Here is a 27,485-nt window from a genome sequence, read left to right on the forward strand (position 1 = left end):
ATGCATATTATCTCGGATTCAAGAATCAAGACCACCACTGTTCTAACAATAAATCTTATTTTAATGGGTAAAATCAAAAGCACACCCTTGATGAAAACTACAGGATGTTGTTATTGTGATTGATTAGGAGGGTATCTGCTTAATCCCCGGTTCCTTATCATTGTGGGCATAAACCTACATAGCTAAGTACAGTCCTCACCAATTAGGATCCCTGCTTGATTCTTGGTTTGGACTAGCTCACAGTGCACAAACTTGGTAACTGCCAATTGAAATTGAAACCAATCAAAATGGTTCTGTATATGTATCTGCTTCCTAATTACCACGGTTCCTGAGAGACTGTTTTAACGCGGTTCCTACATTATTGGCTTTTTCTTTCTTTCTTTTTTTTGGGTAAACTACATTATTGGCTTTTATCTAGGCATTAGGAATCAGAATCAAAGGGGTACGTAAGTTTTCATCATAAAGGTTCATGAAGCACAAGTATATATATAAACACCAACTTTTTTAGCTGCAGTAAAAATTTACGGTAAGAGAGGGGAAAAGTTATCTCATCTTAAGTCAAATACATTAATATACAAACTTTGATTGTGACTTATAAGTATATTTATAAATTGTACGAACAAATATTAATTATAAAAATCAAACTTAAACCTTCCAAACAAAATGAGGAAATAACTCCAGTACGAATGAACATCATAATGAGTATTGACCACGGATCTACCCACAAATTTCCCAAATAGCACATGACCTTGCTTGATACCCGGAAAGAGACATTGCAATTAAAGGTAATAAATACCCTACCGATTAAAGTGATTAATGACATTATTAATCTTCTTCCCTTAACCACACATGGGGCAGCTACGTACCCAGTTGCAGCAGATAGTTACTTCTATATATGTTGTCAGTTTCTTCAAACCTGATCCTTGGAGTAAAGGATTGCTTGTTCATTTCATTACTACTAATATTATAATTATGGGTTTTATTAATCTCCTTCTACATAAGATAGTTATCTTATGTGGTAGAGATGAAATGAGTGGGTCCCACCATTGTAAGAAAAAAGAAAAAGAAGAAAAAAGTAGGGTGCGAAAATCGAAGTGAGAGAAAATGAGATAAGTTACCTTATGTGAAAGGAGATTAATATTTCCCTATAATTATATATGAAATGTATGTATGTTTGGTCACTGCTGGGTCATTTCTCTTCCAGAAAAGTATGCCGTTTCCTGTTTGCAATGGAGCGGGGACCAATGTATTAATTAGATAGGATCATGGTCATCTATTTTTCTGAGATATTTATATAAATTCATTTAGGGTTTAGCGTGTGTCATTTAAAAGGACACAAATTGTGTTCTTTTAGTACCAGTCACACTCTGTGTAATTCTGAAAAGTTACTTTTTTTCACTGTAAATCATCTAAAAATACACAACTTGTGTCTTTTTAAATGATACTTCTTTTTCCCATTCATTTAAACCATTTAAAAAAACTATTTAAGGGTCTGTTTGGTGTGACGTATAAAGTATGATAGTATAAGCTTATACTATACGTTATGACATTTTCAGTTGTTTGGTGTGACCATCGTATAGTATAAGCTTATACAACAAAATTCCTTACTACATCAAAATGATGTATAAGTTAATCCGGCCTAAAGGAGAGGGATAAGGCATGATAAGAGATTGGTGTATTAACATCGTTGACCAATGTAATTCTCAAAAATTAATATATTATTTTAATATTAATCTATTAAAACAAAAATTAATTTTTCAATATATTAATTTTTAAAATACAGAATATTTTTATTTTTATAAAAATTAATTTATATTTTAGACACACTGATAAATAATTTTAAAAAAAAATTAATACCATATGATATTTTTTGAAGAATTATATAAATTCTTTATTAAAAGATATTTTTATCCTATATAATATTATATAGTGCATTATCAAATACTGGATGATATTATCTTATACAATATATTATTTTAGACAATATCGTGTCAAACGCTAGATATTATTAAAATTCAATCAGATCTTATACAATCAGACCTTATATTATCAAGTCTTATACTATCGGGCCTTATCTTATAAACATGCCCTAAGTGACATACAATAACTTGCGTTAAGTTTAGTATTTGTGAAGACAAAAAGTTTAGGATTTTAAATTTTAAATTAGCAAATATATTTACTCTGTTAAATATCTTTACTCTTCATTAATAGGAATTGCCATGTCCCTCGTTTGTGGCTACGAAATTTTGATTGTAAGAGAAGGGTAAAAATGAGATTCAATCTGTGAGCCAAAATGCTCAGTGGAAGGAAATCTTGTAATAATGCGACCAGCGCAGGAGACGAGACGAGAGAGAGAGAAGGTTTTTTACTCAACGTCTTTCCACTTCTTGTGTCAGTCAGAAATGTTTGACCAGCTTTATCCAACCCAACAAAATTATTACTGTTTAATAATTACCTATTATTATATTGATTTTTCTTTTCTTCAATCTTCTTCGTTCTAGTCTAATTATATGTTCTGCGTTGCTGTGCGGTTGAAAACGGACATCGAAAACCAATTTTTGGTTTTTTTTTTTTTTTTTTTTTTGTGGTACCATGGTTTTCTCATCTTAATAGTCCCATACACTGACTGAATGCTGTGGATCCCTTTGTCCAATTGTTGCTGTGTATGCTTGATGCATCACATCAGTGGGTCCCAATTCATTCCTATAGAATACGACACCGCATGACTGCCCTAAAAGCAAAACAAAATTGGGATATTGACCATACTATCAAATTTTTTGAAAAATTTTTGCAGAAATATTATGCTGGCCAAAAAATTTGTCAAATTGTTACACCTCCGACCTTGTTACAACTCCTAGCGAGTTGAACAAATTTTTACGCCTCCAACCTTGTTACAACTCCTAGCCAGTTTGATTATGTCACGTGACATGCTACTTGAGGCCATCAAATTTGTTATCACTTGTAGCGAATATGGTGATCAAAGCAATCAGTCTTTCTTTTTCAAAGAGTGACACATGGCATTAGGATACAAACTCGTTGCAAAGTGTGACGACGGTCATAAATTTAAATGCATGCGCAGACTATACTCGCGTTATCAGTAGTAGTGAGTACAGTCACAACAGTCATATGGCCTTACTCGCTCATATATAACCACCACCACCTAGGGGTGGATATATAGGTTGGCCCATCCTGACTCGTCATCAACTTATCAAAACAAGGCGGGGCGGGTTGGCCCGCCATTGAATATGGGTTGAAGAAATGAACACACCTCATTTTATGGTGAGTTGGCTGGTAAACCCACCAACCCGCCAATTAAAAAAAATTAGTTAAAATTCAAAATAAATTATATTTTATGAATTTTATTATTTTATTTTATTTTATTTCACACTCTCCTCAATTTTATTAGTCTCAATCTTAAATGTATACTAATATTCAGTTAAACATTCTCTAGGAACTCATTTGTCTCCATATATAGATAATATTTGTCATAAATAAAAAATTTATTCTTTATTTTTCTAAGGAGTACTAAAAAAAGAATATCACAAAAACTTAATGACAAATGAAATACTACTTAATTGTAAAAAAAATTAATTATAACACAGCGGGTTAACCCTCCCAGCAGCGAGTTGAACCCATTTTGATCCACTTTTAGACGGGACGGGTTAAAAATCTCAACTCAACCCGTCCCATATTGACGAGTTGGCGAGTTGGCAGGTTAAGCCGCTGGGCCCAACTTATATTGCCACCCTTACCACCACCTGACCACCCCTCATTGTCACTCTATCTCTCTACTCTTATGTTTGCTCTTTCTAGAAATTATTTTCTTTGTGTCAAGATTTTCTCCTTTCATAATGTTAGTTTCTATATCTTTTTGGTTATACACTATTAGTATGGTTTATTGTATGAACCCTGGGATAGATGGCATGTTTTATTTTTATTATATGAGTTAGTATAAGTATTAAACACTAGGATAGTTGATATATTAATTTTATATTTAAAATAATAATTAAAAATAGCATTATTAAAATAATTTTTTTAATACATTATATTTTAATATTGATTATTTTAGAATTTCAAACTATAGATGAAGTATTGTAGGGATTAAACCCTATGATAGTTGCAGATACTAATTTTGTATTAAAAAAGAGAATAAATTTATTAATAATATAATTTAATAATTTTGTATATATACTATATTTTACTATTGTTTATTTTGGAAATCAAAACAGTAGAACAAATGTCCTTTTTATGTTAGTGTAGAGATTAAACCCTATGATAGTTGACATATTAATTTTCAATTAAATTTATATTAATAAATATGATTATTAATATAATTTAATTATTTATTTAAATAGACTCATGGATTCCTCTACCGGTTCACTGCACTGTGAGAATAATGAACCATCACCTCCTGGCTCTCGAGGGTCTCTTTGTTCCATAATTACCCCAGGTTCCATTAATCGCTCTCTAAACACTGACAACAAGTCTATGTCTGTCACGTGTTCCACTTTTGCATAAAAGAATTGAGAACTTTGAACCTGTCACGAAACGGTCGACGTGGCAAACCAAACTCACTGGCAATTGTAGCTAGTTTGGAGACATGACATTCTGACAAATTTTCTAGCCAGCGTAACATTCTAACAATTTTTTTTTAAAAAGGTCGTGGTACGGTCAATGTCCCAATAATGTCTATGTATTTCTCTTGTTTTGAGAGAAAATTTCTTAATAGAAAGAGTGATATGCATATTTAAGAATTGGTTAGGTTATATGGAGTATACCCGACACCAACAAACATATAAATAATGTAATAATGATATCTATATATTATTTTTAATTTTAATTAATAAAATAAAAAACATATTTTATAAAATTACTTTTTTTATTTTCTTAAACATGAAAATGGTAAAAAAGTGTAATAATTATGATGCACAAATATCAAAATTCTACTTTAATTTATCCCCATGAACATTATTATGATAATTATGATACTAAATGTGATACTTATTCCATTAAAGATAATAATTAAAAAGTTTTCATAAAAGTGTAGTGTTTCTAGCCATAATTTATCATGGAAAAATCGTACATGATTTTAATTTAATAATGTTAACATCATAATATTTTAAAACAATCTAACATCACAAATATACATACCATTATCAGTCAAGACATTTTCATAGCATAAATTTTATTTATTTATAAGAGTTATATATTTTGCAAAGGCATCCCCTACCTCGTTTTGTCTAAGAAATCTATTCATTTACTCAAGAAACCTAGTTTATTGACTATGCACATATTTAAATTACCTTCTTCAAGAAATCTCATTAATTCTTCAGAAACACAAACATGTGGACACTACAAAAGAATCCCCTAAAAAGAAATTGTAAGTCATAATATATCATTACCTAAATCTTACATTGCAATAAGAGTAAGAAAAATCACATCATTATAGTACATCTTGATAAATATAAGTTATATGAATTTTTTCCTTACGAAATTACCATACAAAAATTACAGTGCAAAAATCACCATGTTAATTTACATACAAATTAAAGACACAACATATCAATATAATGAACATGCAAAAATTTATATAAAAAATTAAATGTATACATATACGATATTTATCGCATATATGACATTATTCACATATACGTTACTATGCATATATATGGTAATTATAAATTGCAAAATTCTAAATTTGCTTAAATATAAATTAGAATACATATACATAAATATATAATTTTATATGCAACAACATAGAGTGCAGAAATATAAATTACAGAAATGTAAATTGCTAAAGTATAAATTGCGAAAGAAGTTGGAACGCGGTAACCTATCGGGAATGGTTAGGAGGAGAAGAAGAAAAGTAAAACAAGATACAAAGTAACACTTTCATGGGGTTTATATCTTAGAATAAAGAAAGAATTTATTCTCACTCTTAATTTCTTTATTTTTCTCCTTCTCACTTATTAGAGTTTTCTCTATAATTTCTCAAGACCCTCCACTCATTGCTTTCTCTCAATTTTGAAGCAATGACTAAAGGCTCATCTAGCCTCTCTTTTTTTATACATAGGCTCCTCTAGCCTTTATTTATAGGAAAAGTATTACCATGTTGTTGCGATCACGACAAGTATACCGGTCGTACAAGTAATAAAAAAGTGAGTAGAGTTATCATCCCACGATGGTTAATTAAACCAATTACTATTCTCGTTATTTCCTCTAATTTGGACAAATCAATATGTGTAGATACAAAAAAATTTAAATAAAAATAAAAATAAAGACAATTGCAATGAAAGTAGTATCAGGCAAGAACACAGAGAACTAAAACATGTATTAGGAATTCAATAACGGCAGCTGTAGCTAGGCAAAATTGCACCTCTGATTCTCCTTGAATAGCTTAAATTAATTTCAATAATAAAATCTCAATTATTTCAAACAACTCACATTCTAATTAATTAGTTGGTTAAATCCTAATTTTTAAGTGACTTTAACCCTTCGACCCAATTAGAACCTTAATGTCTTAGTAATTCCTCTTAGGTTATGCATTAAGCTTGATGAATTATAAAAGTTTGCAATCCAAGCAAGCCTATGTCTAGATCATGCAAGAATTGGTGTTTTACCCTTGTCAGGATTAAAATCTCAATATGCCTATTGTGAACTCTAACTCCCAAATCCCTATAAGAGTGATTAATTCATACAAGAATATATAAATTTAATCCAAGGTAAAATACAAACAATCTGAGATAATTTATTAAAGAAACAATTTAAACCACAAAAAGAATTCATGTCGAATCCATAACCCTAACAACAAAAGAAACTTAGCTAGACATAGTTGGTTTAAATAAAATAAAGAAATAAAAAGAAAATAGAAGATTTCACCAAAAAAAATAAAAATAAATAGAAGAAGTCATAAAGAAAAAGAAGAGATCAATGGCGCTCAATCTCCTTTAAGCTTTTCTCTCTGAAAGTCTTTCATCTCCAGCAACTCTCTTTGAAAAGATTTCTTCGGCCAGAAATGTCTTAAATAGGGTTTTGTTCTCCTTTTATATGCTTGACTCAAATCTGCCTCAAATCTTCATAGGATCTCCTATTCAGATACAATTCGGATTCCACCTAATCAAATCACGTGCGTCTAGTACTGGTGGCGCTATTCCCGCGCTACTGGCGCGACCAAACAGAATTCAATTGAAACCCACGCTACTGGTGCTGTGACTTTCGAATTGCTGGCTCTTCTAGCTCTAGTCCCACGCTACTATAGGGTCATCGGTCAAACATGGGTTTAAAGTATTATGGCACTCTCGGCGCCAACTTGGCACTTTTGGCGCGAGAAACTTTGAATTTCCTTCCTCTTGCTCTTGTGATTTGATCTCTTTTCCATGTAATTTTATCTACAAGATACAAGATTTCTATGAGAGCAAGTCTGAGCATGGATTATCAAACTTTATCATGATTATGAGCTCTTTTAACTCAATTTAGATTAAATCCTTGCTCCTTTTAGCCTTTAAAACATTATATGCTGGAGGCATATCACATACCAATGGTAAAATTAATATTGTAATAGTAAAATTTTATTTACCTAATAATCATTAAAGAAATATTCCCACGTGAAATGTCTTGAAACTTTGTTTTTAAATAATTTATGATTGGATTATGATTTTTTAGTGTTTTGGTTATAATAATTTATGATTTAATTTTATATTTAGAGTGTTGTTTTTTTTTTTTTGTGAACATTTAGAGTGTTGTTTATTGTAAGAACTCGCACCGTTAATTAAGGAAGTTAATTAATTAATTATGTGAAATTAGAAAATAATTCCATAATTGACCCTAATAATTATTAGGAGGCTTAAATAAATATAGAAAGTGGTTAATAATGCTAAAAGTTGATTTTCGGACGAAAAGTGCAAATACCGGTTCTGCTAGTCGGTATAAATGCATACCGATAAAGTATCCCGGAAAATTATAATAAGTGCATGAATATTACTAGAATAATATATAGGACTTGTAAAACGAGTTTCAAGTTAAAATAATGAGAACTGGTGCCAGAACTGATACTGGCTACAGGAAAAGCGCGTACCGAAAAGGTGCTCCGAAAAATAAAATAAAAATATGATAATTCTTATAAAATTGAGTAGATTAAGAATCCTGAGTTTGGGATTAAAATGCTAAGCGTAGTTATTTATGATAATACTGCGTGTTATGACTTAAACCGCCTATATATAGTGTTTGACACTAAACCCTAGGCTGATCTTCAGCCATTATTACGTGAGTGACTTCTGGTGGCTGCTGCCTTGGCCTTCTCCACCATTGTTTGACCTTCCTTGTATCCTTTCTTCTCATTTTCTTCACAAAAACTCCATGAGTGAGTGCATTCAAGCTTTGGGAATCAAAAAAGGGTTGCATTTCTGAGTTGTGAGGGTGGTTGTTAGTGAGTAGGCTTCTGACTTTGAGTTTAGAGAGAGTTTGGACCTTTGGCTTGGCATTTGTGGTGCCAATGAGTCATCTTTTGGTGCAAGAACCAACCTTTGGTGTGGCATTTTAGTGCACCTTCTTGGTCTGCATAGTTGGAGCTGTTTGGTGAACTCCATGAGCCTTTGCTTCTCTGTTTTGAGCCTTGGGTGAGTTGCCTAACCTTGATCATGAGTCTTAATGGTCAAAAAAGGTGTCTTTGCATGTTTAATGAGTTAAACAAGTAACCAACTGTTATATGAACTTAAAAGAGGTTAAACATGCATGCTTGGATGTTGGAAAAACCACTAAAAACCCAACCTTTGGAAGGATATCTCGCGAAATGCTGAACTATATTCTGTCACGAAATATACGGATATGCATATCCGGATATGATATCCAGATATGAATATCCGGATATGGGGATCTGAATATCCGGATATTGATATCCGAATTTTGGCAGAGAGATATCCGGATATGCTCCGGACAAATATCCGGATATTCTGGGAATTTCAGAACAGAGACGATACTGTTCATACAAAATGTCATTTTGGGTTGGTGGACCCATGATCGACTGATGTGGACTTCTATAATAATTAAACTAAGTTAGAATCAAGTGATTAAGGGCTTATGACTTTGTGAGAAGTCTAAAGACGTAAAACGTAAAGGAAGAGCGTTGTTTTTAAATCATATGCTTGTTGTGCATAAATATTGATAATATTGTTGGTCCAAACAGATTGCGAACTTGCTGTTTGTGGACTCTGAGGTATTGTGGACTCTTGGCTTGGATAGCTAGCTTGCAAGGTAAGCTTTCGTGTCCTCGGTTTAGCCATTGTTTGTTCCACCATGTCCCATGGGGGATGGTTTATATGCATGATGTGTTTTCATGTATTGTTTTGCTGAAATGCTATTGGACTGTTAAGTGCAAATGCTATATGATATGTATGTGGTGTTCCGTCTAAACAAGAAGCCATGGGGTATTCCTGTGGGCGGGTACAGCATGAGCTGGTATTATGTGGGTAATAGACGTATTATTGCATTTCTCTGATCAGTAGAACTGTTATAACACACATGACATGAATATCTGTTGCATTGCACTGATTTTGAGAACTTATACTGTTAACTGCTTTTAGAACTTATATTGCACACGTAAGTGAGCTTGGGGTGGAAGATCCTTGAGGACCCCTTGTCTTACTGAGATTTCTTGTTTAGAGATCTCACCCCACGTTTGGGGACGCTTATTTCAGGTTCAGGTAATATGGGGGCTGATGCCTCTAGCGGCAGGAGGCCAGAGCTTAGTTGATGATTATTGCTGTTTATTATGTTGACATGTTGGATGCTGGATATTCTGCTGATATTATGATTTTAGTGTTTTTTATTATGCTGTTGATGTTGAGACTTCTGTTGGGCTTGTGCCTTATTTGGGTGAGCATAAGGTTTGTCCATGCCACTTTATATTAGTACTTTGAGTTGAGTTGTATAACTTAGTAGGTTGTCCGGTCTACGTGGTGTAGCTCCGTGACTAGAGACTTATATATGTTATTTTAATTAATGAGGTATTCCGTTAGCTGTCTTTTGCAATTTACATACAGGCATGATTTTATTTAAATGATTAATTAAGCAAGTTGGAAATGATAATGACGTCATAAATGAAAAGAAAAATATATTTCGTATTTTTAATTAAGCGTAACTTAATACGATGATATGATAACATTACCGGATATATACGGGGTGTTACATTTATAATAACTTGCAATTGAATTATATATATTTTAGTATTGTTTATAATAATTTATGGTTGATTTATATATTTTTGGAGTGTTTTTCATAATAATTAGTAATTCAATTATTTATTTTGAATTTTTGTTTTTAAATCCAACAACTTCATAAGGTTTATGCAGATGTTCCAAAATGGCCCTAAGTATGATCATTCGAAGAATTAAACAATAAACAAAAAATACACTTCACACGAAATAATTTATACTGTATATATATTTTTAATTTAAAAATATTATTATTATTATTATTATGGTTTTACAGGTTGATAATGATTAGTAGAAAGAGTTGCACTTTGACTAACATCTATGACTTTTGAGTAATCGATCAAACACTTGGTATAAGAGATGAGGTTAAGGGTTCGATTCCTCATTTAACATTTTGTGGAAGGAAAATTTTGGGGATTATTGGTGAGGCCAACATTCTTCTTTGGCATTGCCTAGTGTAGTCGGAGTCAAATTGAACAATGGCTCTTGGACTGATAATGGTACGTAAAAAGAGTTGTGTCCTAAAAAAAAAACTATAAATTTTGGTTTAATGGTAAGAACTTATCTAAAATATGTGATATATATGGTGTTCTGATAAAAAAATTTATTCTCATGGTGATATAAAATTATCTTGATATTATTATTTTATGTGATTTGCGTCATAGAAAGTTTTTTTTCGTCGTGAGCTATGGCGAAAAACACCACAACTTCTTTAAAAAAACTTTTTAAATTTTTATGAGCACTACTATCAATATCTCATTGAGTATATATTTTCAGGTACCAAAAATGAAGGTTTCAATAATAGTTAATTACATTTTGGTTTTAATTATCCCAAAGGAAAGAACTAGTTCAATTTATTCTAGTTAGCACAAAGATCAATACCATTACCAAAAAAGTGACCTTTGGGCACACTTGTTTTGCTATGCATACGATCAACGTTGCAAGTCCAAAGAAAAGTAGCAAAATATTTTACAAGTATAAAGGGTTAATTCAAATAAAAACAGCTTCCTAAGGCTTAACTTCACAATATCACTTTCTTTTTAAAAACTCTACTATATTATGTTCCATTTCCCGTTCTCTTTGCCAAGTATTGTTGTCTGGGGAAATTCATGATCTATTCTTTTTATTTTTTGCTTAACTTTTGACGCATGATTTTGGACTTGACTTGCTTAACTTCACAACTTGACTTGCTCGCATGTTTTTTTTTATTTGTTTCTGTTTCTAGCTTTAGGCACAGTTGAATTGTGAATTTGTTGATTGTTATGATTCGATTGACACTTCAAGTTTGAAGTGCAGAACTAGTAGAAATGGCGAGTCAGCTAAAGGAAGATGGGAAGAATAAATGCATGATTCGAAGGTACAACAATATTTGGGGAGTTATAGTAGATTTTCCCCAATCATACACATGAACAAATGCAGGGAGAAAATCAACGATTAAGATATAAAATGACATACAATTATATTTTTCAAAAGGACAAACATGTTTTTCATAGAAAATTTAAAACATGAAATTACTTAATAAAGTTTTTTTATTTCACATTTATATGCAATTTTAAAAAGTGACTTAGCGTCTAAATATATAATTTTTCAGACTTTCTCTTTTCTCACATAATTTCTCTAATTTTTTCCTCTTGGACGCAAAATGGAAATAAAGCGATGTTCTATTAATCATTTGATATTTTTTAGCTTATAAGTACAAAAATATCTTTATTTTACTATTATTATTTTTTCAAAAATGTTATGAAAGAAGTGGTGAAATCAAATTTTTTTTTTATTTTTTTTTATAAATTCTTAAAAAAAAAGTGAAAATAAAATAATATTTTATAAGTATCAATAACAATATATTAAATAAAAATAAATTAAACTGCAATAAAATTCTAAACTCGAATTTGTTATCTACTATCTCTCAGAGGTTGACTAGGAGAATAATAGACTACCAAACATAGATTCTCCAAACAATATTAGCTGTCTCATGCAAAAAGAGCCACAGAAAAATAATTGTCCCTCAACAAAAATTTGAGAAAAAAACCCAAATTTACAAAATTAAAGTTCAAAAGTTGTGACTTTTTAGGAAAATGTTAACTAGACATTTTTTTTTTGCCGACATACTTATGTAAGTGACAAGACAAAAAGAGTATAAATGCGTAAAAAATAGATAGATTTGACAGTAGCTAAATTGTAAAAACCATATACAAGTGTGTTTAAGAACATAATTATTTAAAGGATATTAATATAATTATTTAACTTTTAAAAATTCATTAATAAAAAAACCAAAATTCATAAATGAGTGTGTGTGTAAATAAGAACCTCAATTAATAAAACGTTCAATAGACATAGGTATTCTACAAGGATCATAAGCTCTCTTAATACAATATATAAAGAGTTATTACCAATTTACCATTATGTGGTATTGGATAATGGATATGTGATGTTTCGATCTGTAATAATTATAGATTATTTATAAGAAAAAAGTACAAATTTCATATTTGCAAAAATTCCCTCTTTTTGAACGATAAGATCACATGGTTTTGGCCTGGCCTTGACGCTTTCTTCAATCACTCTCCTCTCTGCTCAGGGGTTAGTGGTCACTCACAAACACACACAACACACACAGAGAGAGAGAGAGAGAGAGAGAGAGAGAGAGAGAGAGAGAGACAGAGAGAGATAAACACTTATTTACTCACTCACTCTCCTACACAGCTACACTTCCATTACCATTGTTCATTCCATTCCCTCACACAAAATGCGACTCTTGCTGTTGCTGTTTCTTCTGTTACACTTCGAGTTCCTCTCAGCGGGGCGAATCTCAGAGTACCGAGCCCTTCTCTCATTCAAGGCATCATCCATAAGCAATGACCCAACCAACGCTCTTTCCACATGGAACTCATCCACCACAACCTCACACTGTTCCTGGTTCGGTGTCACGTGCGACTCTCGTCGCCACGTGATTTCCCTCAACCTCACCTCACTCTCCCTCCACGGCACGCTCTCCGATGTACTCTCCTACCTACCCTTACTCTCTAACCTCTCACTCGCCGATAACAAGTTCTCCGGCCCCATCCCGCCGGCGGTATCCTCCCTCTCCGGCCTCCGATACCTAAACCTATCCAACAACGGCTTCAACGGAACATTTCCTTCTGAACTCTCGCGACTCACTAACCTCGAAGTCCTCGACCTCTACAACAACAACATGACCGGTGTTCTTCCCCTCGCCGTCACCCAGATGCCCATTCTCCGCCACTTGCATCTCGGCGGAAACTACTTTTCCGGCAAGATCCCGCCGGAGTACGGCGGCTGGGATCGCATCGAGTACATCGCCCTCTCCGGAAACGAGCTCGACGGAGCTATACCGCCGGAGATCGGAAACCTGACTAGCCTCCGGGAGCTTTACATTGGGTACTACAACACCTACGACGGAGGCATCCCGCCGGAGATTGGGAACTTGTCGGAGCTGGTGAGGCTTGACGCCGCTTATTGTGGTTTGTCCGGCGAGATACCGGCGGAGATGGGGAAGCTTCAGAACTTGGACACCCTGTTTCTTCAGGTGAATGCGCTTTCTGGGTCTCTGACACCTGAGCTCGGGAACCTGAAGAGCCTGAAATCGATGGATTTGTCGAACAACATGCTCGCCGGCGAGGTTCCGGCCAGTTTTGCGGAGCTGAAGAACTTGACCCTTTTGAACCTGTTTAGGAACAAGCTTCATGGGGCGATTCCTGAGTTCATTGGAGAGCTTCCGGCTTTGGAGGTGCTTCAGCTTTGGGAGAATAACTTCACTGGGAGCATTCCTCAGAGTTTGGGGAAGAATGGAAGGCTTACTTTGGTTGATCTTTCTTCAAACAAATTAACTGGGACTCTTCCACCTGACATGTGTTTTGGGAATCATCTTCAAACTCTGATAACTCTTGGGAATTTCTTGTTTGGTTCCATTCCTGATTCGCTTGGAAAGTGCGAGTCTTTGAATAGGATTCGCATGGGAGAGAACTTTCTGAATGGGTCTATACCAAAAGGCCTTTTTGGGCTTCCAAAACTTACCCAGGTTGAGCTTCAGGACAATCTTCTCTCAGGGCAGTTTCCTGAATCTGGTTCCATGTCTGTTAATCTTGGTCAGATTAGTCTCTCCAACAACAAGCTTTCTGGGCCGTTGCCACCCACCATTGGGAACTTCAGCAGCATGCAAAAGCTTCTCCTTGATGGCAACAAATTCTCAGGTCGAATCCCTCCTGAGATTGGGAGGTTGCAACAGCTCTCTAAGATAGATTTTAGCCATAACGAGCTCTCGGGTCCTATTGCTCCTGAGATCAGTCAATGCAAGCTTTTGACTTTCGTTGATCTTAGTCGTAATGAGCTCTCTGGTGAGGTTCCAAATGAGATCACTGGTATGCGGATATTGAATTACTTGAACCTTTCGAGAAATCACTTAGTTGGTCCCATTCCAGGCTCCATAGCCTCCATGCAAAGTTTAACTTCTGTTGATTTTTCATACAACAATCTCTCTGGTTTGGTTCCTGGTACTGGCCAATTTAGCTACTTCAACTACACTTCTTTCCTTGGCAACCCTGAACTCTGTGGCCCTTATTTGGGTCCTTGCAAAGATGGGGTTGCCAACGGCCCTCGCCAACCTCACGTTAAAGGCCCGCTCTCTTCTTCTTTGAAGCTCCTTCTGGTTATTGGGTTGCTTGTTTGCTCCATTGCATTTGCTGTTGCAGCAATATACAAAGCTCGGTCACTGAAGAAGGCCAGTGATGCTCGTGCATGGAAATTGACCGCGTTCCAACGTTTGGACTTCACTGTTGATGATGTTTTGGATTGCTTGAAGGAGGACAACATCATAGGGAAAGGTGGTGCAGGCATTGTTTACAAGGGAGCAATGCCAATTGGGGATCAGGTTGCTGTGAAAAGGCTACCAGCTATGAGCAGAGGCTCTTCCCATGATCATGGATTCAACGCAGAGATCCAGACATTGGGGCGAATTCGACACAGGCACATCGTTAGATTATTGGGTTTCTGCTCAAACCATGAGACAAATCTCTTGGTGTATGAATACATGCCTAATGGGAGTTTAGGTGAAGTACTTCATGGTAAGAAAGGGGGTCATTTGCATTGGGACACCAGGTATAAAATTGCTGTGGAGTCTGCAAAGGGCCTTTGCTATCTACATCATGATTGTTCACCACTAATTGTCCATCGAGATGTGAAATCAAACAATATCCTTCTTGATTCCAATTTTGAAGCCCATGTTGCTGATTTTGGGCTTGCTAAGTTCCTGCAAGATTCTGGAACATCTGAATGCATGTCTGCTATTGCCGGTTCATATGGATACATAGCTCCAGGTACCATATTTGAAATTCAATATAATTGATGATTTATATGTTGAACTTGTGTGAGCAATATCCTTTTCCCAGCCATATTTCTATCAATAATCCTTGACTGTCGGATATTTGTCTCTTTTGACTATCATTTTTTTTAGGTGTGGAACTGTAGATATTGTTAGATTGCCCCTAATAATAAAGCTAACATGCTATGTTGCCTACCTTGACTATTGTTTTCTATCAAACACTAATGATCTCTTGATTTGTCCACTAAATTAATATGCTTCCAATTACTATTGCCACTTAAAGTAAATGGTAGGTAAACTCTGTAGTAGATAACTCGTTTGATTCTTGATCATTGCCTCCTACCTATTATTGGATAAGTCCTGTAGTTATAGATTGGAGACGTTAACGGTTGGAAACAGATGTTGATTTCCTTAGGTTTTCGCACATACTATGTTTTACTTAATTTGTTTCCAATTAATTTGGCTGTTTAATTTTTGTTTGATTATTGATTGAAGTTGAGATTTTGATTTCAGAATATGCCTACACATTGAAAGTTGATGAGAAAAGCGATGTGTACAGCTTTGGAGTGGTTCTTTTAGAGCTTGTAACAGGAAGGAAACCAGTTGGAGAATTTGGTGATGGTGTGGACATTGTGCAATGGGTCAGGAAAATGACGGACTCAAACAAGGAAGGAGTTCTAAAAGTTCTTGATCATAGACTTCCCTCAGTTCCACTTCATGAGGTGATGCATGTTTTCTATGTAGCCATGCTGTGTGTTGAAGAACAAGCTGTAGAGCGACCAACCATGCGTGAAGTTGTTCAAATTCTCACCGAGCTTCCAAAGCCACCTAGTTCCAAACAGGGAGACTTAACAATCACAGAATCTTCTCTGCCATCATCAAACAGTTTAGAGTCTCCAACCACAGCAGCTAAAGAACCTAAAGATCATCAACATCCTCCTCAGTCGCCACCACCCGATCTTCTTAGCATTTGAAGTGCTTATGTTGGGGATGGGGCTGTTTCATATCTTTATTTCCTTTGGATTGTGATAGCTTATCTACTTGCTTTCTTCAGTTTTTCTTTTGGGGTGGGGTTTTGTCTAACTTTCAAGGTGTTAATGTTTGAATATTTCTTCTCTCTTTCTCTCTCTCTTTTAATGGTTTTGTAATTTGTACAGCGGGATTGGTGGGAGTATTTTCTTATAAAAAGTCTTTGTCTTCATCATGTAGCACTTCGTTTTATGGCACGACCTGTTTGCTTTTCTGCTCCTTCAGCGGGGAGTAGTGTAAACATCATGCAAAAGCCTTGTTTTATTTAGAGGGTACCATGCTACCATTGAGTGGGAGAGTGAAAGGGACACAAAATAACACAAACGAGTTGGGGTATTAAAAGTGTGAAAATGGTCTATGACACTATTCATGAACCCTGAGTGGAAAGTACACGGAATGAGTAAACATTTTAATGCTAGATTGAAAAAATGATAGCAAATTTAAAATGGATTCACAGCTTCACATCTTAGCAAGCATTTTTCTTATATGCTAGCATGTACATGTTACTTTGTCCATATAGAAAAGTGCTCGACGTAAGGTATACATGTAACAAAACGTTGGTTTGTTACGAGTTAAGTGAAAATGTACTTGGGGTTGTTGAAACTGTAGAAGATTCATCTTCATCTTAGGTAAGTGTAAAAACAATTTCCCTACGATGGCCTAACCAGCTAAAATTCCTACGTTTAGGGAAGGTCCGATATATGGTTAAGAGTTAGAAGATAGCTTCGGTGGCGTTGGGATATTAGGTTGTTGCGTCATAACTAAAAGAAAAAGACGTATGAGAAATTAAAAAATTTGGTGCCAACTTGCCCCTGCCATTTCCTAAAGGGAAAACCAGGACAAAATTGCGCTGCATGTTTGGTGGGTTAGTTGCAGAATGACGATCAATTTCAGAGTAGTAATAATAATAATAACAAAAGACAAGGGTACTCTCTTAAACAATATGCCTTTGATTCTGATACCAAAACGACATTTCATGCAGACAGATTGATTTTGCTTGCTACGACAGCGATGATGGGATGTGATGCTATTCAATGGAGTGGAACAACTGGGCCAAATGTGAGGGAAAAAGTGCTGAGGCGTACGAATGATCAAGTTCTTTTATTATATCTAGCTTTGAACATTGATGGAGTCCAGAGAAATTTTCCTTTGTTATATCTAGCTTGGGACCATCTGGTACTGTAAAATTATTGAATGCATGAATCAGAAAGTTGTCTTTAAATTCCACGGGATTAAAAGATGTAAATTAAAATGTGGTCATTAAAAAAAATATATATATAAAAAAAGATTCTTTGTAGTTGTACATAATATAAAATTTTCAGTAGTTCCAATGACGAAACGCTTGTGTTGAACAACAGAATCAGAATCAATATGATATGGAACCTTTAAACCAGCGGGAACAAACAAACAAACAAAAACAAAACAATAAAACAACATTGAATGTATTATTCCTCTATGATTAAGAAAGTGAAATTCGGAACATGGAATTCAACCCAACAAGCTCTGGACACTGAACTAACTCTCTCTCTCTCTCTCTCTCTCTCTCTCACACACACACACACGTACAGGAATAAGATTTAAATTTTTTATTTTTTATCTTAATAATTAATTTTTGTTTATCTAACGATGATATATATATATATATATATATATATATATATATATATATACTCACACACACGAAATCCTTCATATTACAAAAATTCTAGTACTAAGGGCAACATCCATCCATCCAATATATGTTAGCGGACAAAAATTAATGCTCCTCGATATAGGATTAAAGTTCGAATTTGTGTTGAAAAACATAGAGAGAATGAAAATAGAGAAATTGAAAGTTGAAAAACAGTAAAGATGATTTGGTGCCAAGATGACAAACAACTTTACCCGAAAATCTATCAAAAGAAGGGGAAGCAGTGGAGGGACTTGGACTTTTTTGCCTAAATTAAAGGTTCTCCGTTTGCTTGGAACTGTTGCGTTTGTCCCCATATATATTATCACATCACCGACTCTATTCCCCTCTCTATCTTAGTTTTAATATGTTTTCTTTTGTCCTATGTTACTTTTTAGATTTAATAGGTTGGAAGATAATGCCACTATGTCTATGTCTGTAAGATCCACAAAGGTGAATTGCATATGGTATCTTCTTTTTTCTTTTTTTGTGTAGATGCCTAAGGTATTCCTTATATTTTTTACTTAGCTGTTAGCGCAAGGAAATTTTCACAGACTGGCAAATTCTTGATCATTCAAAATGATAAGTAAAAGATAATTGGTAAGACTCACAAGAAATAGCTGGCTCAAGACCGGAATTTAATGATATTTACAATCAATTTATTATCAGTAAGGTATACTTAAATTCAATAATTATCCTCTATAACTTTAAAATTAAGTTTATTTTATAGTCTATTATTATTATTTTCGCTTAATTATTTGAAAAGTTTATTATTTATGTCTTTAAATATATTCTTCAATTTTGTTTTCCTGACATTTATATAAGAAAGCAATTTTAGTAAACATATATTTTCATCCCTTAAAACTTGAGTTAGTACTAAGTTGTTTAGTAGTCTTGCTCTACCCGTAGGGGGTGTTTGGTACCGGAGAATTTTTTTTTTGTCTGAGAATTTCGATTTTCAGAAATATAATTTTTACATTCAGTTTACGATAATACTTGAAAATTTAAAATTTAGAAAAAATTATTTTTTCGAAAATCTTAAGAAAAGCCATGTACCAAACGGTCCCGTAAGATATAGCCTTAAGTTAAAAATGTGATAACTAACCCTTATAAAAGTTTTTTTTTTTAAATATAATTATCTTCTTTTAACTGTTTATTCCCTTTTCCCTCTTTCGTTTCTTCCTTTTTGCGAATTTCTTATAGGGATTTCTCCCTCTTTAATATGTATATACTTCTAACCAAGGAATAAGGAGAATACAGTGAAAATATCGTTAGTGAGTATTTGTCAAAATGTACATTATCTCAAAAATTCAGTCAAGAATTTTATTGGGTTTGCTAGTATTTTTCAAAAATATAAAAGAAGATATTTGTTTAGTACAATAAAAAGAGATTTGAAAAAAAATATTAAAATTTTGATTTAAATATTTAAATTTTATTTGAAAAATATTAGCAGATAATTTAAAGTACGGGAAATGACAAGAACATATTATTTTTAATATATTTTTTCTATTAGATGATTTTTATTTTTAAATTTTACTTGATAATATAAATTTACTCTTTATTTGATATCATAAAATTCAATAAATAATAAAAAAATATTATAAAAATATGTCAAAACAATTTCATATTGATACAAATAATGTTCCTATTTATGTTGTCACCGAAACCATAGGACCTTAGGTATCTGCAATAAAAGCATAATTGATACAGCATGAAAAGTACAATTCCAATTTCCACATTGTAGTTGGACTGATTGATTATCCGTGTGGTAGCCCCACTCGATTACCATTTTATTATTGCTTGAATTCATTACTCTCCTTTGACTTCATTTATTGTTGCAGAGAACTGCAGTAATTATATTATGCTGTACAAGTGTACATTTCCTGCAGAGTGTATTGGATAAGAGTGAGGGAACCCTGCTTGAGTAATTAATTTCATCTTCACAAAACATCAAATAAATAATAATAATAATAATCATCGTCTAAGCATTGAAAACTCATGCTTTAAAAAATCAATGCAAGAGAGAAAGGTGATTGAATGCAGGAAAGAAAGAAAGAAAGCGAGCAAATGAAGTAAAGTTGAGAGACTTTTCTCAGGTCAGTTTTGAGCTTTGTTTATACAACAATCATCTAGCAAATTTGGTTGAAAAATTATAAAGTTGAACATTTTTAATGCAAAGCTTTAAATTCTAATTTTCTTTACTTTAATTCATTCTTTAAAAGGTGGAAAGGCAAAGGAAAAAAAAGTGGTGAAGGCTATGTCTGACTTGATGGGTGCACATGGCTCCAACAAATAATACCAATTAAAGCAGTATGGTAAGTCCACTCCTCATCGTTTTCCCTTTTTTAAATAATTGAGAATTTTTTTATTTTTTTTTTATTTTTGTAAACAATAATTGAGGATTTTAGATACATGCAACTTGGGAAAATAGGTTTCTTGGGGAGAGGACATTTGAAGCTTATGTTAATAATTTTGCCGTAGCGAGGACTAAGGAGTGAGGAAGCACAGATGATCATATAACAGGAACATGTGTCATCGATGGACAGTGGCAGACATACATGATATTGTGGGGTAGGAACTAAGAATCCAATGGCCTAGAGGCAATTAAAAAATAAATATGAAAAAAATTATAACTTTCTTAAATAAAAAGATAACTTAAAAAAATATAAAAGGAAAAAGAAACCCAGGAATCATGCAAATGATGCACGAGTGTTTGTATATTCATTGTTATGGCAATCATTTGCTATGCTTTGCACGGATCATAAACCCTCTTTGTCTACGTTCGTTCGAAGGAAAGAAAGATTATCCTCCTCAAATCATATGATATAACTCTGTCTATTTTCTTGTTTCTCGATCATATTAATATTTTTCAAAGAACCTTTTACGAGAAACAACAATTGAAACATAAAATTAAGATAAATTAGAATAGTAAATTCAATTCTTTATACATATGTAAAAAGGTTTTGCATTTGTCATATTATAAGACTATTTTTTTTTATGGAAAATAGTGCTTCACTTTCTTTCTTTTTCCGAAAAAAAAAATGATGAGACCCACATTTTAATGTCTATACGGCATGTTCCGTCAAGTTTCCTACAACATTATGGTAGTATTTCCTTATATAAAAAAGAGTTGTTGGAATGATTGGGCCTATTGAGCTAGCTTGTATGGGATATCTTAGCACTCTCTTTCATGTCCATGACAGGTTATTCACAAGAGATTCACCTCTTTTCATGGGGAGGAAAATATGAAGTTTACAAGAGACACGCCTACCTTAATGCAAGGAAAGAATGAAATTTACAAGAGGCTACCTCCTTTCATGCAAGGAAAACATAGAAGTTTACAAAAGGCTTTGGAGGTGGCCCCAAGAAACCTCTAGTACCATGTTAGAATGATCGGATCCAACTCAACTCCTAAAGCTATGTTCATATAAAGATGAGAATTGTTCATTCTTTATAAAGAGTATTAAGCTCTTTACCAAAAAAAAAAAAAAAAAAAAGAGTATTAAGCCCATATATTTATTAAGTCTTAATAATGTTTTTTTTTTCTTTGACCCGGGACTCATGAGTCTTGGGTGATGAAAATATTTTTATTTCATTTTATTTTGGATGAATGAGAGATCAAGGTTATTTAGGAACATCAATGAGTAGCCTCGTTCTGAGACGGAATGTAGCTGGAGGAGCCCTAATATGATAAATTTTTTTTTTTTTTTTTTCGATTATGAAAATATCTTCTTAAGTAAAAAGCTATACATTTTGAACGGCAATAAAAAGGCTCAAAGGATAGCAAAATGTCTGCAAGCCTAACTGAACTTTGTGATAAAAGACAAAGCCCGGTCCAAAAGATACTGTTTTAGTCATGTTGTTTGAAGCCTTAAACTAGGCCCAACGTATTATTCTCTATACCTACCTAATGAAGGCTGACTCTAGAGAATTAAAATGCAATATCTTAAAAAATAAAGAGGAACAAAAGTACAATTAACAGATTTTATAAAAAAATTTCCCAATTTACCTATATTTAATTAGGCTTTAATGAATCTAAAGTGAAAGTGAATGTAGATAAGTTATCTACATTCGCTTCTAAAACGACGTCGTTTTGGGTTGAAAAATTAAAAAATCATAATGAAAAAGACTATTATAATCCTGAAATAAATTATAATTACAAAAATACCTTGATTTTCGTCCCAAAACGACATCGTTTTGGGCTCACTGTAGATAAGTTATGTACTCAATGTAGAAAAAGTGAACCCATTTAATTAATAATAATTAATGATATCATTCATTCTTTTATTGAGAAAGTTTTCTGACATATAATTAGGTATTTTCAAAGAATCGAGGCAGGATTGTATGATTTTCGTTGATTTGATTCATGGGGAAAAAAATTACGATTTTATTTATGGATTGAGGCCATACCAAGCCACATTATACATATTGTATGCATTCAAATTATTATTATTAATAGTATACGACAGCATTTTTCTTGAACGTTATAGCGTAACTTTTTTCCTCCAATTATCTGTTAACTCTTTCATTTCCTCAATTTTACACATTCTTCCTCTCTCACATCAGGCTCACAACAATCTAACTCTGATATATATGAGCTTTCACTATATGCTAACCCTATGTTTTAGTTGTTCAGTTTTTGACTATTCCGTTTGAATTATGTAATGTTTATTTCTTTTATTATAGTACTGAATTCTGATCGTGTGCAAGCTTTTGCATGAGATTAGACAGATGCAAATAGATACTATTCATATTTTGTTTGAATATAAGTGATTCTGTCGGGTTTGGGTGCGGTATTGCAAATTCCTTCTGAACCCAACCAACTTATAAATAACGGGAAACAATTGAAATATTGTGCTGGATTGGCATAGAGAAAGCCGATACAAAAACTTGATAGCTGAAAGTCCAGTATACAAAATGAAACCAAGGGTATTTTATTATACAAGTTTGATTTGCTCATACATTACAACAAAGGCCAATTACAACTTGACCCATCATTATGAATTATCTCAACTAATTCGGCTTTATGATTTTGAGTTTAAGGAATTTTATGCTAAATAGACTGTATCAGCTTGCAGTTGCAATATGACATATCCACGTAAGTACTGCTTCATGAGGCATAACATAAAGGTGGAGTTCTCAATTTCTTTGGTTAATTGACCAAATGATGCACCATTCTGATTCCTGCTCTACTAGGCGTGTTAACGAGATGAGTCGAGTCGAGCTTTGCTCTTAAAAGGTTAAGTCTGTGTTTAAATGTGTCAGCCCGACCAAGCCTGTTACCAATTATAAATATAATTATTAGTCTGTGGCCTAACTTATTTACAAAAAACAAAAGCCTGGTTTAGCCTGTTAGCCTGTTTTAAAAAATTAAGACAATAAAAATTTATCCAAAGAGAATATATAATCATCAACAATAGTAATTCCATAAATATTCATAAATTCATGGTATATCCAAACAACATAATATAGAATAAAATTATTCAAAAATTATGTTTAACCAATAAAATGAGATGAAATGGATTGAGGAGAAAGAGTGAGCTATTACAAGTAGTATAAAAAATATAAAATAATAATAATAATAATATACTAAGCCAGCCTGAGAGGCTCTAAGGCCGAGCTTTTGAATTGAAGCGTGGGGCCTTCTTATTAAACGAGAGCTTTTTATACGAGTTCAAACCTGATGCCAACAACCAATTTTAAACATATAAGCTCAGACCTTTACGAGCCGAGTCAAAAGTCCCTGAAAGTCCCCTCACTCATTTAACACCCCTATCCACAACCAATATTTTTGGCAACTTGCAAAAGAGAAGCTCACCTTATCGAGTTCTGTGACTAATAGGCACAGAAAAATGTTCAGAACCTAAATGGTACTATTGTGGAGTCAACAAAAGCATTTATTATATGGTTCATTATTTTAATTTGTTTATCTGCCAAAGAGTCCATCATGAAAGTCTGGGAAAGTTCTGATGGCTGCTTGGAGTGGTTTATTAGTTGTTTTTCAACGAGTTAACCCTGTATCATTGTGCCACTGTCCTTTTCATCAGGCATGAGATTGCACAGCAACATCACTGACAAAATTTAAATGAAATTGATGCATTAAAGATTAAACTTAAAATGAAATTTGATCCATTTACATCCAACACCAGTAAAGGAATGGTAAAAAGTCAGCTTCGTTCATTTAATTATAGTGATCCTCGGGCATTCTAGAGGAGAGTTGGAGACAGCTTCTCTCTACCAAATAGCTTATTATTCACGGCGACAAAGACCCACGGTATTGCTTCTTCCGAACCACAAGGTTGTGGTTTTTTTTTATTTATATCAAAATTATTTTTTTGAGCAGAGTTTCGCCAATATCCTGCAAACCTGCTTGTATCTTCATTCTTTAAAATATTTCACTGTAATCAGTACCACTTTTGGGAGAGATTTAAAACGTTAATCCTGGACCCATCCCGAATCAGTTAATTGCAGCAATGAACCGATTAGAATATTTAAAAAAAAAAATCTTCCTTCTTTGAATATGCTAGTCAAATCTGTAGCGCTTCTTATATGAGTGTGAAATTTAACCAGAATACACGTTAAATGATAAACAAGGGCATTCCTATTTCTTTATTAAAAAATTCTCCCCCAGTTTATTTATTAGTATATTAATGTTAGAAAATAATATAAATTATTAAAAATACTTTCATTTCATGTTTAAGGGTTGAATTAATTCTTTATATGGTATTAGAGTTTCAGTGATCATGAAGTCAGGAGTTCGATCCACTGTTCCACACTTTCTAGTGGAATTAAATAAATACAAGATAAAATAAAAAAATTAGACATATGTAATATCCACGCTTCAATCCCAAAAGATCATTAGATGAAGAGGTGTATTAGAAAATAATATAAATCATTAAAAAAACTCTTATCTAACTATTTAATCTTTTAGGTTAAATTAATTCTTTACAACTAATTCGATTAGGTAGCTTAGTGAAAACTTTCCCTACTAAATTTTCAATAGCGCTGCGTACCCTAAATTTGAACTCTAGAGTCCAGAGTCCAGACCGCTTTGCCACTACGGCTCATAAGTTAATTAATTAGTTAACCATTCCTTAATTAAAGTTATAGATAACTATAACACAAATAACTATGATAGATTTATTACAAAAAAAAAAAAAAAAACTATGATAGATGACAAGTGATATGTTTATAAGAGATTACTTTTACACCAAATATATTTCACCGTTTATTTCTTAATTCTCACCCAATTTGTGGCTTGGGAGGAATACTTGTCTACGTAGCACCGATACTGACACAGGACACGATACGATACGACACTCTAACACGTTAATTTTTAAAAATACTAGAGACACATTAGGACACGTTTTGATATTAAATAATAATTTTAATTTATGTTGCGTATATCATATTTAATATTCAATAATTTAACAAAAAAATAAAGCTAAACTTATAATACTCATTAATTTTGCAAAGAAATATAAGATATCACAAATATTATATTAAATTCAATAAAATGGTAATAGTAATCCAACGAATCTAATAGTTAGAACTAAAAACGCAACGCATCGCAACCTTTGAACCTTCTTTTGAGTTTTTTCAACGCGCGTCGAAGTGTCGGAGAGTGTCGGGAAGTGTCGGACACGACACGTCGAGGTTTTTGAAGTGTCGGTGCTTCATAGATGCTTGTGGCTCTATAAAGGTAGGATTTATTTTGAACTTTTAATAGTCTCTCGTTTCGTACGTCATTCTTAAAAGTATATTTTGACATCATGTATCAATAATAAAAAATATATATATTTTTTGTCCCTAACAAAAAATATGATATCCACTTTAGTCCCTTACAAAAAAAATAGCCTCGAGGTCCCTAAAAAATTCAAAGTGAACCCATTTAGTTGAAATGTGGTCCCTCACAAATTCAAAAAAGACCCATATTAGTCCCTCAAAAGGAACTAAAATGGGTCCACTTTGAATTTCATATGAACCAACTGACTAATTTTTTTTGTAAAGGACTAAAGTGACGATCGTGTTTTTTGTTAGGGACCCAAAAGGGTATTTACTCCTAAAAAAAAGAAGAAGAATAATTTGACATCTAAGATCGCGCGTTGCTCTTATATATCACTTTCTTAAAAAAAGAAAATAACACTGTTTTTCTTAACGGATCGACACGACATACATTTAATCCATATATGAAACAACACGACACGTACACGACACATATTTGTTGACAGGTTAAAAATGTGAACCCAGACATGACCCACTGCTTGTCAAAGGTGAACACAACACGAAACGACACACAAAATTTAAAATTAAAAAAATGAGATTTAAAAAAAAAATTAAAAACAACAAAAACATCTAAAATAAACGAGTAACCTATGTAATTCCTATACAAGTATTAAAATGAACAAACAATTAAAATGAGAAAATAACATTCACCAAAGTCCCTAAACCTCAACTAAAATAGTATAAATTGTCATCAACCTCAAAAAAATCAACAAGCTCATAAATAATCCAAATACAAATACCATATACCTCATAATTTCATATTACCAGCATCAATATCATGGCTAGTACTAAGTACAAACTCATTAAAATAAAATTATACAATAAATATATTAAATTGAACACAAATTCCATTAAACACTAGTTTATGAATCTAGTTCATTTATGGGTTCCTCTGCCATCAAATCCTCCATTAAGTCTTTAGTTAAATCTTCCACAGGTACAATTTCATCATCTATTATAAAACAAGTAATAAAAATAATTAGAGCAAAAAATTATATAGCTAAAAAATTATCTACAACCATAAATAAGATAAAAACATTACCAATGACTCCATAAAGCCAATCTCTAGTGCAATGTGCGAAATCAACAAGTATACCGTTCGTTTCAAGAAATAAAATGTTAAGTAAAGATCGTTCCCACGAGGATTAATGCACCAAGTATTAATTTAACTATTCCCCTTAAGTTGGAAAAGAAAATTTGTTTGATTTGTGAAAGTAATTGATTTTGGAATTTTAAAACTATTAAATTTAAACGCAGAAAATTAAGAACAATTAAAATTTGAACGCATGCAAGAGTATCAAGAACATAACATAAAATATGAGATTGAATAAAATTGTAAAAAGACTATAGCCAGGATGCACTTCACCTCCGATCCTCCCTTATATTCCTATATTGTATTTTATATTTAACTAATTGGTTCCCTCAGACAATTCATTATTTTCCTATAAATTAGTTGAAC

The 27,485-nt window shown here is 33.0% G+C and overlaps 1 protein-coding gene across 1 annotated transcript; it reads left to right on the forward strand.

Moving 5' to 3' along the window:
• Positions 1-12,800: 12,800 nt before the first annotated feature.
• Positions 12,801-16,699, forward strand: LOC133296634 (leucine-rich repeat receptor-like serine/threonine-protein kinase BAM1). Its single transcript, XM_061495660.1, has 2 exons — positions 12,801-15,538; positions 16,057-16,699. The coding sequence occupies exons 1-2, from the start codon at positions 12,952-12,954 to the stop codon at positions 16,515-16,517; spliced, it is 3,048 nt and encodes a 1,015-aa protein (XP_061351644.1). The 5' UTR covers positions 12,801-12,951; the 3' UTR covers positions 16,518-16,699.
• The last annotated feature ends 10,786 nt before the right edge of the window (positions 16,700-27,485 follow it).

Source organism: Gastrolobium bilobum, unplaced genomic scaffold (genome assembly GCF_033153095.1).
Source record: "Gastrolobium bilobum isolate Gb01-03AN ecotype WA unplaced genomic scaffold, APGP_CSIRO_Gbil_v1 utg40803, whole genome shotgun sequence".
In the NCBI taxonomy this organism is placed as follows: domain Eukaryota; kingdom Viridiplantae; phylum Streptophyta; class Magnoliopsida; order Fabales; family Fabaceae; genus Gastrolobium; species Gastrolobium bilobum.

Coding starts and splice junctions, on each gene's coding strand:
- LOC133296634 (XM_061495660.1), top strand. CDS start 12,952: ATGCGACTCTTGCTGTTGCTGTTTCTTCTGTTACACTTCGAGTTCCTC. Junction 15,539..16,056: donor ATATGGATACATAGCTCCAG/GTACCATATTTG, acceptor TTTTGATTTCAG/AATATGCCTACACATTGAAA.